Source organism: Gracilinanus agilis, chromosome 4 (assembly GCF_016433145.1).
Source record: "Gracilinanus agilis isolate LMUSP501 chromosome 4, AgileGrace, whole genome shotgun sequence".
Lineage (NCBI taxonomy): Eukaryota > Metazoa > Chordata > Mammalia > Didelphimorphia > Didelphidae > Gracilinanus > Gracilinanus agilis.
The window spans coordinates 192,938,891-192,953,787 of NC_058133.1; the positions used below are offsets into that span (position 1 = coordinate 192,938,891).

The 14,897-nt window shown below is 42.2% G+C and overlaps 1 protein-coding gene across 3 annotated transcripts; it reads left to right on the forward strand.

Moving 5' to 3' along the window:
- The first annotated feature begins 1,109 nt into the window (after positions 1-1,109).
- GSDMB (gasdermin B) lies at positions 1,110-10,304 on the forward strand. 3 transcript variants are annotated; one of them, XM_044673872.1, is made up of 12 exons: positions 1,110-1,193; positions 1,507-1,531; positions 2,404-2,645; positions 4,258-4,435; positions 5,170-5,329; positions 5,485-5,578; positions 6,261-6,299; positions 7,355-7,378; positions 8,102-8,274; positions 8,431-8,563; positions 9,361-9,434; positions 9,832-10,304. In XM_044673872.1, the coding sequence occupies exons 3-12, from the start codon at positions 2,417-2,419 to the stop codon at positions 10,057-10,059; spliced, it is 1,332 nt and encodes a 443-aa protein (XP_044529807.1). In that variant the 5' UTR covers positions 1,110-1,193; positions 1,507-1,531; positions 2,404-2,416; the 3' UTR covers positions 10,060-10,304. The 3 variants fall into 3 exon arrangements, with proteins under 3 accessions (XP_044529807.1, XP_044529809.1, XP_044529808.1); XM_044673874.1 differs by having other exon boundaries at positions 8,105-8,274; XM_044673873.1 differs by lacking the exons at positions 1,110-1,193; positions 1,507-1,531 and having other exon boundaries at positions 2,335-2,645.
- The last annotated feature ends 4,593 nt before the right edge of the window (positions 10,305-14,897 follow it).

Sequence of the window (14,897 nt, forward strand, 5' to 3'; positions counted from 1 at the left end):
CATGTGAACTGGAATGACCCCCAGGAATTGATGCAAAGTAAAAGGAGAACCAGGAGAACCTTATATACAGAGATGGATACACTGTGGTAAAATCTAATGTAATAGACTTCTCTACTATGCATTGATCCAGGACAACTATGATGGGTTTATGAGAAAGAACACTATCCACATTCAGAAGAACTGTGGGAGTAGAAACACGAAAGAAAAACAACTGCCCAATCACATGGGTTGATGGGAATATGATTGGGGATGTTGACTGTAAACAAGCACCCTAGTGCAAATATCAGTAATATTGAAATAGGTCTTGATCAATGACACATGTAAAACCCAGTGGAATTGTGTGTGGGCTATGGGAGGGGCTTGAGGAGGGGAGGGATAGAACATGAATACTGTAACCATGGAAAAACTATTCTAAATTAATTCATTAAATAAATTTTTCAAAAAAAGACTGCCTGCCCTTTGATCCAGTCACACTGTTAAGTGTTTTTTAAAAATCATAAACTGAATTTAAAAATCTACATAAGAAATATGATTTTATACAAAACCATGAGCTTATTATTGTCTTGTGCATTTTTAACAAAGGAACAAATTAGCAAACAGCCAAAAAACACCATATTTACTTTTGTCCCTATCCCCTCCACCCAAAGTAACTTATCTATGGCTTAGTTGTAATCATTTTTGTATAGTCAATATGTATGCTGTTCTGGCTCTGAAACGAAGACTCACACAAGGTAAGTCATCTTCTCTAGTACTTTTCATATGTTCTGCCCCTCATATTTAACACTTTACGATATAATAATAATTTATTCATGTAGTATTTTTGACTCAGTCATTTCCCAGTAAATGGATGTAGTAATTTCTTTCCATTTTTTCCCACCATCCTTCACAAATAAAACAGCAACATTTCCAAATGTATTACAAATAATGTAACAACATGAATATTTTACATGGGTTCCTTTTTCATTTTTAGGACATATTTAGCATAAACCTAGGAAATTGGTCCCTGGATAAAGATTTTCCTGCCCCACCCAACAAGTGGAGGAGGGGCTTTATTTAATTAGCTTGTAACCTGCACAAGTTTCATTTTCCTTCTAAGCTTCTTGAGACACGTCAACTAGGATCTACACTAGACTTTTCAGAGTGAACAAATTCTTGGAACATCACAACTGCTGAGTAGCATTGCAAACCCTGTGGTAAGCTCTTTAGGGATGGTGGGATCCAGGGAGGGAATGTCAATGAGTTCAAAAATCCTCTCATTAGGGACTGCTACATGATTCATGGTATCATTGAGGTCATGGATTTAGGGAAACATCCTGGTGATCCTCAGAAATTTGACTGAAACAGATGCAAGTTGGAACAAAATATTGGAAGTAACTTGTGGATTAGCTCATGGAAATGGAGGTTAGGATGCAAGAAAAAGAGGCCATTGATAAGGTTTCAGATAACCAGGAGAAGGTCACTCAATAACAATAGCACTTTACATACATTATTTTCATGTTTTTGTAGGTAAGGAAACTAAGACTCACACAAGGTAAGTGTTTGCACATGGACACAACCACGAAGTATCAGGGGGAAGTTTCATAGCTAGAGACTCCCAAGTCTAGTACTCTTCCCCTACACATCTCCCACTAGTGGGCCCTGGGAGGTGGAAGGTGGCCCAGGGAAAACAGGATTTGTAATTGGGAGAGTCCTGAGCCATAGAGGGAAGCAGAGGAATGGAGGGTTGAGAAACTGTCAGAATAGGAAAAAGTCCAGGAAACAGGGGGAATGCCAAATCCCTGAAAGAGAACAAATTGCTCTTCTGGAGAACTAGAAGGACTGGGAGAGCTAAAGGAGAAACCTTCCTTGTAGGGGTCTGATTATTTTGTAATTGGCCAAGCAGACATTTTCTGAAACTTGGGGGGCTCCGTTTGTAACCTTGCCTTTTAGGGATAGGAAAGGAGCTTTTTTCCCCGTTTTTCTTTCTTTATGGACTTCATCCTTTCTCTTTCAGTTTCTTTTAAGGAACTGCCTTTATGATCATCTCCAGTAAATAAAGTCCAAAGATTGACCAAATATTCCATGGTAGCCCTGTAATCTACATTGGGTGGGAGATATAAGCATTTACATAGCACTTGCTGTGTGCCAAGTGCTGTGCTAAGTGCTTTATTATCTCGTTTGATCTTTACAACGATCCTATGAGATAGGTATTGTTACAATTCTCATTTTATAGTTGAGGAAACTGAGGCAAACAGGTAAAGTGATTTACCCAGGGTCACAGACTAGAATGTGTCTGAGCTGGATTTGAACCTAGGTCTTCCTGACCCCAAGCCCAGTGCTCCTAGTTACCTTGGGGCATTTTTCTCTGGCAGTGTGGTTGTCCTGAAGCTGATCTCCTCCAACATCCTTGCTATTCCCTAACAGCTTCCTTGCGACAATGCCTTCCATATTTGAGATGATTGCTAGAAGTGTGGCCAAGGAACTGGACAGAAAGGGAGACCTAATTCCCCTTAAGAGCCTTATTGACGCAGACAAATTCCACTGTTGCTTTCTTGTGTACAAAAGAGAGAGCATTTTTCCTTTCCTTAAACCTCGATATTATAAGACAGGCCTTACTGTGGATGACCTTCTGGAGGCCCATGATGAGCAGGACTGTGTCTCTGCAGGTCAGTATGATGTGGGTGATTGGGGAGAGACAGGATGCTGGGGACCAAGCACACAGCAAGCATTTTCTGGCAGCTGCATGCCAGGCAATGGTTGGTTCTCTCTCTGGAGGTGGATCACATTTTTTTCATGAGTCCTCTGGAATTGTCTTAGATCATATTGATCTGAGTAGCCAAGTCTTTCACAGGTGATCATCATGACAACACTGCTATAACTGTGTCCAATGATCTCCCAGTTCTCATTTCACTTTTTTTTTTAAACCCTTATCTTCCATCTTAGAAAAGTGGTAAGGGCTAGGCAATGGGGTGACTTGCCCAGGGTCAAATAGCTAGGAAGTGTCTGAGGCCAGATTTTTTTTTCCTTCTCACTTCACTTCACATCAGTTCATAGAAGTCTAGCCTTGCCTTCTGAAACCGCTCTCTGCATCATTTCTTATAGCACAATAAGATAGCACTCCATCACAATCATATGCTACAACTTGTTTCGCCATTTCCCAATTGATGAATATCCCTTTGATTTCCAATTCTTTACCACCACAATAAAAAAGCTGCTATAAATATGTTTGTACCCATAGGTTCTATTTCTTTTTTTTTTTAATTTTAATTTTGAATATTTTCCCCTAGTTACATGTTTCATGTTCTTTCCCTCTCCCCCAAGCCCTCCTAACTCCCCTTAGCCGATGCACAATTCCACTGGGTTTTACATGTATCATTGATCAAGACCTAATTCCATATTATTGATAGTTGGACTAGAGTTATTGTTTAGGGTCTACATCCCCAATAATATCCCCATCTGCCCATGTGTTCAAACAGTTGTTTTTCTTCTGTGTTATTCCTCCCACAGTTCTTCCTCTGAATGTGACTAGTTTTCTTTCTCATAAATCCCTCAGCCTTGCTCTGGATTCTTGCATTGCTGCTAATAGAGAAGTCAGTTATGTTCGATTGTACCACAGTGTATCAGTCTCTGTGTACAATGTTCTGCTGGATCTGCTCCTTTCACTCTGCATCAATTCCTGGAGGTCATTCCAGTTCACATGGAATTCCTCCAGGTCTTTACTCCTTTGAGCACAATAGTATTCCATCACCCATAGGTTCTATTTCTTTGATCTCTTTGGGATACAAATCTAGTAGTGGTATTGCCAGGTAAAAGCGTATGTATGCACAGTCAAACCAACCTTTCCACCCTCATTTAATATCACTTCCCTTTATAAAATCTTTTAGCCAAGAGGGAGTGCTAGCTGTTCCGACAACTCAAAATTTTCTTCCTCTCCATCCCTGGAATTCTTTCCTTCCTCAGCTTTGCTATTCAAATCCTTACCTTCCTTCAGTGCTCAGCTCAGAAGCCACTTAGTTCCTTCCAGTCTCTTTAGGGAGCTACATAGTTCCACCCTCCCACTCCTACCCCCAGCCACCCCCATGACCCCTCCACAGAGAGAGAAATCTCCAGATAGTCTGGAAGGAGTAAGAAGAGAAACTGGTGGCAAACTTCCTTGGGAAAGTAAAAGGACTATGGAGGAAATAGGTTATTTCAATTAGTCCTTTCCAGGCAAAGGATAAGGGCTACCTCTTGGCTATCTGAAGCCTATTATCTTTGCCTTCTCTTTCTTTTCTCCAGAGGTAAAAGGAAGAAAAAATTATGGGATTGAGAAGAATGCAGAAAAGAAGATGAACATTTCATTAAAATTACCTAAAGGCATATCCTTGGAGGAGAATGCTGACTGGAGTAAAGTGTATGACTTGCAGTTACAGCATTTCGAGGTCTCTAAGAAGGGAAAGGAGTCTTTGCATCATAGGTAAGTCTGTGCATTTGGGAAGCGGACAGGAAGAGACTGTTTTGGCTAGGAGGGAGGTCAGGAGTCTCTACAGACTATACCCTGTTTGCACAGCTTCCCCCCATTCTTTCTGTAAGAACTTTATCCTGTTTCCCCCAGAGGGGAAGTGCTACAAAGAGAGAACATATTGAGGACATAATGCATGTCACTGGGGATAACTACTGGCCAGATATCAGGGGAACCCTGACAGCTTCAGGGTATTGCACAGCTGCAGGGCCTGCAAAGCCATCCCAAGTATTTGAACTGGGATTATAGGAGGTTCTTGCTTCTTGGGAAGGGAAAGGGAATCTCATCCCTCTTTTCCTCTGTGTTGGTTCTCTTAGAGTAGACCAGATTGATTCTAGAACTATATCCAACTCTGGAGTTGCTCCAAGAATGGCTTAGTTGGCCCTGATGTTCTAGAAGCCCTCAGGTAGTAGAAAGTCTTCAGATTGTCTTGCTCTCCTAACTAGACATCTGATACTCCTTGCACTCCTTTGACTTCAGGATTAGCTTGGGGCTCAAGGGGACTCCTAAGAAGTCCTTGGCAATCCCTTCCACCTTTCCCTGGCAATTCCTTTTCCCTCTACTCAAAAGCTAAATTAGTTCCAGGGTAAGTGGGTTCCTAGCTGGTAGTGGGGACAGTAGTGAGTCAGGGAATGTTCTGAAGGTGAAGTTCTCTCAATTTACACTCTGCCTGGTTGTCTACTCTCTAGGAAACTGAAGAAAGAGCAGCCTTCCTTATTCCAGACATTAAAGGAAAAGGGGGAAAATCTGTATATGGTAGTAGAAACTGTGGAGATGATAAAGGAACAGAAAGTACACAAAACCTATTTCTTAGAGACCTGGTTCCAAGCAGTGATGGAGAGCATAAAGGTTAGAATCTTGGGGGAGGGAAGGATAAATGGCTCAGACCTGTGGTATCCTGGAGGCCAGACACTATGCCCTGCCCTCTGTGTCTGCTCTGACCCTGCAAACACTCCCCAGGCCTGCCTTCTCTGCCTCCCTCTTACTGTCACTTCTTGTCCTAGCTATATATCGATGCCAGTCATGCCATCACCATCCCTTCTGGGAGTGTTCTTGCCTTCAGAACAAACCTGCTGGTCTTTGAGGGGGAGTGCTGCAGTAAGTAGAGACCTGTGGAGGGACCCAGAGTCCCCATCTTTAGTGTTACCATTTAGGCTCTGCTCAAAGATAAGAGATTTTAGGTACCAGCACGCTAGGTTACAACTGGCATTGGGATATGATGGGAGGGTGGCAGGGAAGGAGAATGGGAAAGCTTTTAGGATTTTGGTTTTGATTCTGATCTGGACTCACCAGTGGTGTGCTCCACAGATTACCAATGACCACTGGGGGTTATATACCAGCCCTTTCAACACAAAGTGATAAATGGCCCTTCTAGGGCTCTTTGGAGGAATAAAGCTGGGGGAGCAATTCTTTTTTGAAAGGCAGCTATAGTCAAAGATAGATTGCTGGACTTGGAGTCAGAAAGACCTGAGTTCAACTCCTACACTAAATTCTTACTAGCAGTATGATACTGGGTAAAGTACTTAACTTTGACAAGTTTTAGTTATTTCATCAGTAAGATGAATCAGAGGGTCATAATATATATTTGTTCACATGTTGTCTGCCCCCCCCCCCATTAGATCGTAAGCTCCTTGAGGGCAAGGACTTGTCTTCTGCCTCATTTTGAATCCCCAGTGCTCACAGTGCTGGTGTATAGTAGCTTCTTGGTGTTTATTGACTGACTGATCAGAAAAATCATCTGTAACCCAAATGCAAACTATCCTTATTTTCTGTCTTCCAGGAATTTCTTATTCTAATGATAAAAATTCCTTCTCATTAGGTAAGTGTGCCATTTGTACAGCTTCTTTCTACCTCTCTGCCCACTTTCCCAGAAAACCTAGCCCCTCCTGAGCTGACTCAGTTGAGCATTTTCAGATCTGATGGAAGGTGAACAAGTTAATCTGTGAGAGTGGAGTCTAGTCCTCCTACCCCTGGGCTGTCTCTGGGGCAGGAATCTTGGGTGGGTGAGAGGTAGGAAAAGCCAGCTGAATAAAGAGACAAGTTAGTTGTAATGGAAAGAACAGTCTAGAAGTCAAAAGCCCTTAGTTCTAGTTCCAGCTGAGTGACATTAGGGAAAAGTCTGGGTCTTGTTATTATTCAGTCATTTTAATCATGTCCAATTCTTTTTGAATCCATTTGAAGTTTTCTTGGCAAAAATACAGGAATGGTTAGCCATTTCCTTCTCCAAATCATTTGACAGATGAGGAAACTGAGGCAAGTAGGGTTAAGTGACTCGTCAAGGGTCACACAGCTACTAAGTGTCTGATGCTGCATTTGAACTTGAAAAGTTGAGTATTCCTGATGCCAAGTCCAGCATTCTATCCATTGTATCAGCTAGCTGTCTCTAATTCTAGAACTAGTATCCTATAATTACCCAGAGAGCCCATGGTGGGGATGGGAGCATAGGAAAGGTGGCTCCCTCCTCAGGACCCAGAATGCTGGAGATGGAGATAAGGAAAAGATTCAGACCACAAACATCAAAGTTTGTTATGTTCAAATCTGGACAGCAGTATAAAGAAGACAGTGATAACAGGAGGTCAACACACGAAGGACTTAAAGCTATAGTACACTAAGCAAGTATGTATTTAATAAGTGCCTACTGTGTGCCAGACACTGTGCTTGGTCCTGGGTATACAAATGAGTCAGTTGGAGGAGCTGTGGATGTTCACTTAAACACTAGGTGACTCAGTTTCCTTATCTGTAAAACGAGGAGATTGGACCCAGCCTCTCAAACCCCTTCCAGCTCTAAATTTATGATCAGACAGATACAGTTTAGGTAAGTAGTCCCTGCTGTTAAGTCTTACCTCCTGTGGCCATTTCTTTTTTTTGTTACAGAAAGGGGTAGTGCCTCCAGATCAGGTAAGAACCCCAGTGACCCCTGCAATCTGGAGGTGGGGCAAGAAGTCTGGGATCAATAGTTTGTCCCTTCTTCCTGGGGTGGTTCTCCTTGGAGACCCCAACTCTGAGGAGGGCAAAGTTGTCAAGGCTCTGAGCCCATCCCAAAAGGTGGGGAGGCAGAGCTCTGTCTGTCTGGGTTCCTAGCAGGGGAAAAGGATTTGAGAGAGGCAGCGTGGTGGTGTGCTGGGGTTCTTAACCTTTATTCTGTCACAGACCAGTCTGTGGATCCTTTCTGAGAATGTTTTAAAATGCATAGGGTTACAGACGAGACCAATTACATTGAAATTCAGTGATCAAAATATCTGTTAAGAATAAAAAAAAATTCATAGACTCCAAGTTAAGAAACTCTGGTAGTTGTATCCTAGTCAGGGGACTGGACTTGGAGTCAGGAAGCCCTAGGTTTAAATCATTCCATAGACAATTTGCTGTGTGTCTCTGGGCAAGTCACTTAACCTTTGTGGGCCTCCGTTTCCTTATCTGTAAAATGAGGGGTTGGACTCGGCCTCTCGAGTCTCTTCCAGCTCTCATTCTATGTTCTGATGAGAACTCAAGCAGTTGAAGGTCTGAAGAAAAGCATCTTCTGGCTGAGGCCCCAAGAAGAAATCTGCATGCGGGAGGGTCTTAGGAAAGGGGCAAGCAGGCTGGCCAGTGCCAGCTGTTCCTTGGCTTTTCCCCCTTCGTCAGTAGGGCAGTCTGGGGAACCCTCCCAGCCCCTGCAGAACTTCAGTGATCTTCAGAAGGAGTTGATGGACTTGAAAGGAGAGCTCCAGGACCTGGACGAAAACCAGAGAAAGAATGTGCTGGACTCCCTTGTGAAGCGCCTACAGAAGAGCTCCGTGAAGAAACTGGAAGAAAGGGTGAGAGCTCCCCCTCCCCACCTCAGCTCAGCTAGGGAGGAGGGGTGGGCAGGAGGGCATGGGGGCCATCAGCAGGTAGAAGTCCAAAGAGCTGTTCTGGGGACAAATGAGGATCACAGAGTGACGGCTCTCTTGTCGCCCTTTCTTGGCCACCAGGTAACTATGGCCCTTCTCACAGAAGAGCAGGATGACCCCGAGGACCCTGTCCTGAGCATCCTGTTTAACAGCAGTGGAAGCTTCATGGAACAAAAGGGTGATGCCATATTGGGCTTCCTTCAGGCCCTGACAGGTAAGAAAAGGGGTCAGGATGATGTCCTGGGGCAGAGGATGGGCAGGGAGTCATTAATTTGGGGGCAATTCACTGGAACTGATAGTTCCTCTCCCTGCATCTGTGAATAAACTGTGATTTCAGAGGAGAAGGCTGCCATTTCTGCTTTCCTTTTCTGACTAGTCTCCTGGAGAATGACTCCCCATGTCCAGCCCAGTCTGGGCAACTTGGCAATATGTTCAATAGAGCTCTGGCTGAAGTCAGGGAGACGTGAGTTTGAATCCTGCCTCAGAACCTTACTAGTCGCGTGGATCCTGGATAAGTCAATTAATCTCCCTCAGCCTCAGTTTCCTCATTTATAAAATAGAGGTAATAATAGCCTCTTCCTCATAGAGTTGTGAGAATCAAATTGCAACCCCTAATATGTTGTTATTGTTGGGCTGTTTCAGCTCTGACTCTTCATAAATCTATTTGGGATTTTCTTGGCAGAGGTACTGGAATGGTTTGCCCCTTCTCCAGCTCATTTTACAGATGAGGAAATCGAGGCACACAGAATTAAGTGACTTGTCCAGGGTCACCACATAGCTAGTAAGTGTCTGAGGTTGGATTTGAATTCATGAAGAGGAGTCTTTCTGTTTCCAACTCTAGTGCTCTATCCATTGTGCCACCCAGCTGCCCCTAAAGTGATGTATAAATGCTAGCTACTGTTATTATTATCATCCCAGTATTTCTGGATGTACCTCACAGCCTGAGACATAGTCTGGGATGGAAGGCCCACAGCCTTTTCTTCTTCATCCACCTCTGCTCTCTGTTCCCAGAACTGAAAGTGGAACAACAGGTGCTGCTGGCCGTGGCTGTGGAAAAGGAGCTGTTGTCTGAAACGATGCAGTTGGTGAGAAAATCTGGGCCCCCATAGCTGGAGCTCTGGGCTAGAGGAGAGGGAGTCGAGGTGTGAGGAAACAGCTGCCTCTGCTTTTTTGTATGAACAGGGGGCGCCCCAGCTTGGTTGGAGGGAGAGAGAGCTCAGAACACAACCCCTCCTGGCCACATCTGTCTCTGGAGTGGGTAGATAGGATGTAATTGGGATTTTTGTTCAGGTACAGGCTGGATTCAGGAGCTTTAGAGACTAGGGAGCTGAGAAGATGCTGAAAAAGGGGGAAGTGGGGGAGATAGCTCAGTACTGGTGCTTTGATTTTTGTGGGCATCACAAAACCTTCTAGTTGGAAATGATCTAAGAGTTGGCCATCTTACTCCAACTGTTGCCTGTAGTATGACTCCTTTCCTTCCAGGTGGAGAACATCCTAAATCAGACCTCTGAGAGTGAGCCCAAACCATTCTCTCTGAAGGCTGACTCGACCCCCCATAACCTTGTGAGAATGTGTGACCCGGGGTACCTGGAAGACAAAGAAGAGCTTCAAGTCACCTGGAACTCAGAAGCGTGTCACTCACTCTGTGCCCTGTACACAGCCCTTGGGGTCCTGCTGCTCTTAGCTCAAGGTCCCAATTCTGGCTTCTAACTTCTGTTTCCCAAGTTTGTGGATCAAAATAGCTTCATGTGATTTTATTCCAAAGAAGAAAAGAAAATGACCAAAGACATAAAATCACCAGATTTTTACTGCTCTGTGAGAATAAAGATTAGTTAATTTTTGCCTCTGTAATAAGTCAGTTTCATACAATCTGAGTTGAAAGAGATTCTGGAGGCCAACTAATCCAATCTGTAACTTGAAGAAATTAAATTGATTCTATATCATTTTTAATTTTATTTCTCCTACTTTATTGATTTTGTCCTGTAACTGCCTAAGTCTTTGTCCTTGAAGTTAGTTTAAAAATTCTGCTGGCTTGTAATGAGTTAGGGTTAGAAATCCAGTTTTTGTACTAATTACTTGCCTCAAGGAAATCTGTTATCTTTGAGGGATACAGGGAAACACCAGAGACTCTGGTCCACTATCTCTAACCTTGCAAGTAGACTCGAACATTTCTTAGACACAGGAATTCAGCTATACTTCTGAGTTAATTAAAAGAAAACTTGTTACCCTCATAGCTTCAGCTCCTGAAAAATTCTGTGACATCTGGTTGCTATCCTTGAAGACTTACAAGCTGATTTGGTACATTTCCTCAGAATATACTGTCCATCCTTGCCTGTCCTTGTACAGTTAAGGAAGGTCTTAACACTTTCCTGAATCCAGGAAATCTGCTGTCTCAGGCCCATTATCCATGGCCTCAAGATGCAGATGGATCCCATAAATCAATCAAGCATTCCTCTAAGACAGAGAGGGATAGTCACTAGCCCCATGTGAGTGTTAGCCTCCTCTTCATGTAACCAATCATGCTATACTCACCTCCATGATTTGCCAACCCAATAACCAATTATAATATTTTCCTCTCCTGTCCAGTTCTGTGTTCTACATTTATGAAAAAGCAGCTGCTTGTCTTCCTTTGAGTAATTGGCCTGAGGCCATTTGACTGACTTTATTAACAGCTTCATGCCCTAACTAATAAATTGATAAAGCTTAGAATTCAGTGCCTTAATTTACTTTTATTAAATTCTATGGAGACCATCTGAACAAGAATCCTGTTTACATTATAATCAACAAAGGACTAACTTTTGCTTAAAGACCTGCTGTGAGAGGGCACCCCTTAGGCAATCAGGCAATATGCATATAGTAAGCCACCCTTACAATGTGCCAGGCACAGCACTAAACACTGTGAATACCAATATAAACAAAAAGGGACAAAGCTTACATTCTAATGGGGATGGACAAAACACAAGAGAGCTGAAAAAGGAAGAGGAGTGAGAGGTGTTGAAGTCCAGAAAATCAGAAGCAGAGTCAGGAGAAATAAGGTTGACCAACTTTAGATTCTCTCCAAAATGGAGACACAAGAAGAATTCACCAATGGGAGATTGGGGATCAGCATGGCATTGGTTATAGTGGCAGCTAGGCGGCTCAGTAGATAGAGCACTGGTTCTGAAGTCAAGAAAACTCCTCTTCCTAAATTCAAATCCAGCCTCAGAAATGTACTAGCCTTGTGATCCTGGGCAAAACATTTAACCCTATCCACCTCAGTTTCCTCATATGTCAAATGAACCAGAGAAATGCAAGGAGCCTGACCCCACACCACAGGGGTTTTGATGGCTCTGATGGCATTGTTGATAAGAAAGAAACAGAAACTGAGAACCATCAGTCTAACATGTTAGCTTATGACTGTTCCACCAGCTCCTGAGTTTGTGTTTATTTTATATTTTTCTTCAAGACCAATTTTTCTACAAAGTACATTTGAAATAAAAACAGTATAAAATTCAAGGTTAGAAGAGTTACAGGAGTTGGCTTACAGGACACAATTTTTTTCTCCTGTAGATTACACTTAGTCTAAACAATGTCCAAGGTTACCAAGACCTTATTTTATCTAAGTTTTATTTTAATAAAAGCTTTCCCATACTTCAAAAGGTAGGCCAAAGTGTGAGAACCTCTAAAATTGTGGTGTTTAGTTCATTGTGGGATAGTAAAGGGAAAGTAGATTTTGTTTGGATTTATCATGCTGTGTCCTTCAGACTTTTGAGACAAAGAGAGAGAAAGATTAAAGTAGCTTCTGCTATTTTACTGAGGGTGTGAACTATTAACTCATTAAATGCTGATTTATTATAGATTAATTAGGGGGTTTCTATAAGGTGTGGGGCTATCTTAAAGATATAGACTATAATGCTTTCAATAATAAAAAGTGTTGATCAGAAGGGAGTCACACAGAGGGGTTTGATTGGGTTTTCCATCCATCCTGTGGCCTGATTTTCAGGCTCCAGGGTCAGTGTAAGACTGTGTCAAGTTGCACTGACTTGATGGGTCCTTGTGCCTCTGGGGGGGCTCCCAGCAGAGAAGGAAATGGCAAACTGTTCCAGTATCTTTACTGAGAAAATCCTGAATGGGGTCACAAAGAGTTAGACATGACTGAAAATGTATAAATGACAAAATGGCATGGGAGGGGGATATTCCAGAGAGAGAAGACTGCATGACAGGATGATTATTGTAGAGTTGAAGATGTCCCAAGTGCTGAGTGAAATCCCTAGGTAAGACTTCATCAGAGTCCTTTGTTTTAAAGTCTAAAAAATCAGAAGTACAGTCAGGTAAGGGGAGTACTCATTACTTCACCAGTCCATTAATTTATTCCTCTTTGGGTCAACTCCATTGGGTAGCAATTTTTTACATATTCAGCCTAAATCTGTCCTCCCACTACTTTTCATTGTTCTCAGTTCTGCTGAATGGGAACAAACCTAATCCAGTTCCACATAAACAACAAGCATAAACCTACTATGTGCCAAAGATTATGCTACAGATAACAATGTCCAAAATGAAATAGTATCTACTCTCAAGGAGCTTACAAGGGGATGGCAGGGGGAGGTGTGATATGGGTAGAAAATATATACACATGTTCTTCCCAAAGGTGATAAGAAAGGAAAGAAGAAGCACCCTAATACTCCCCCTGTGGAGATCTCTTTATCATCTCTGATAATCTGATAAGGACAGTTTAGTTGATAAGGAAATAAGGACAGAACAAGAGTCTTTTACCTCATGCTTCCAGCTCTGGCTCCAGGAACATGGAGTTTATTATATATATATATATTTCAAGATGCATTTCACACAAAAGAACCCCCCCCCCGAAACTTCACATTTGCGCAGAAACACAAATTATGTCACATCAAAGCACAATAAAGTTATAGTTTTACAAAGAATTTTCTTACAAAGATAATGCTGGATGAGAAACAGTCTCAAGGTTAAAAATGAGCCTCACTTTATCTAAAAGTTATTTTGCCTGGGCTTGCCACTTTGTGACCTTGGGATGCCTGGAGCAGTTAGAGAGATATACCCACAGCTGCAGCTTTACTCTGCTGAGTGAAAAAAGGCTGTTAACTCATTAAGTGCTGGTTTACTAAGAACTTAAAGTTTTCCTAGAAGGCTATAATGTTTTTCAATAAGAAAAGGTGTGGATCATAAAAGGGGACAAAAGAGGAGTCTCAGATTTTTTTCTATTCTCTTATTGGCTTCCCACATCCCCCAAAACTACATTCTGCCTCTTCTGTGTCAACCTTCTTCCCAAGATCAAAAGTGAACATCTAGGCCTTTCTATTGGAGATACTGCTAAGAAACTGGGGGAACCATGGTCTGAGTAGTCAGTCAGAGAGAAACTACTTTACATAGGCACTAAACTAAAGGGGAAATATGAAAAGGATATTGTGACATACTGTGCCAAGGGCAAGGGAGATTCAGGAAAGAAGGGCCCTGGTGGGCCAACAGTCTCTAAGGAGAAGAATGAGCTAGATGAGGAGGAAGAGTAAATGAATATCTTGCTGTAAAGATTTTTTTGGGGGTGTAATGAAAATCATTGTTTTGCTAAGAATGCGAAGTCAAGTGCTGCTCATTTTAGTTTCAGTATAAAAACTGTACAGACTTGTGTATGGGTAGCATGACTGATTCTTTGAAGTGAGTACTTTGATTTTTTTATATAAGTAGAAACTTTTGAGGGGACACTGGATAGATTTTAGAACTTCTGATGTTGAATGTTTCTGCATGCTTAATTGTTTCTTTTGAATTTCTCAATTTCTCTTCATCTTGAAACGCTTTGACATGAACCTCCACTCTTTCCTGCTTTCTTCCAGTCTCCTCACCAAGGCCAAGCACTCTGTTTGTGTGCTTGACCCCACCCGCTCTAGTCTTCTTCATTAGATTGGAAGCTCTAGCATCTCCTCTCTTTCAAGTCTCCCACCTACCTCCTGATGGGTTCCTTTCTGCATTCAAACATGCAGTTCCATTCCTGGTCTCTACCACCTCTCAGAGTTTGGCTCCCCCGAACTTCCTTCTCATGGCACCAGTTGCCCATTGGACATTTCACACCACATCCTGAAGACATCTCCAACCACGCATGTGCAAAATAAAATTCATTGTGATTAAATATGTATAATGCAGTGGAATTGCTTGTCAACTTCAGGAGGGGGAAAGAAGAGGGGGGAAACAACAAGAATCATGGAACCATGGGAAAAAATTAAAAAATAAAATAGAACTCATTATCTTTTCCCAAAAACATTTTCCTTTCACAAAATTCACTATCTCTGCTGAAAGATTTACCATCTTTCCTCTCTCCCAAGTTTCTTAGATCAGCATCATTCTTGACTTGTAATTCTCCCTGGATTCAATATATCCAATCAGTTGTGAACTCATGCTCTCTTTCTTTTTTTCTTTCTTTCTTTCTTTCTTTCTTTCTTTCTTTCTTTCTTTCTTTCTTTCTTTCTTTCTTTCTTTCTTTCTTTCTTTCTTTCTTTCTTTCTTTCTTTCTTTCTTTCTTTCTTTCTTTCTTTCTTTCTTTCTTT

What these genes read in the sequence shown, in the direction of transcription:
- GSDMB (XM_044673872.1), top strand. Translation starts at nt 2,417, where the DNA reads ATGCCTTCCATATTTGAGATGATTGCTAGAAGTGTGGCCAAGGAACTG. An exon ending in CAGTGATGGAGAGCATAAAG is followed by an intron (nt 5,330 to 5,484) that starts GTTAGAATCTTG and finishes TTCTTGTCCTAG; the next exon opens with CTATATATCGATGCCAGTCA. An exon ending in TGTCTGAAACGATGCAGTTG is followed by an intron (nt 9,435 to 9,831) that starts GTGAGAAAATCT and finishes CTTTCCTTCCAG; the next exon opens with GTGGAGAACATCCTAAATCA.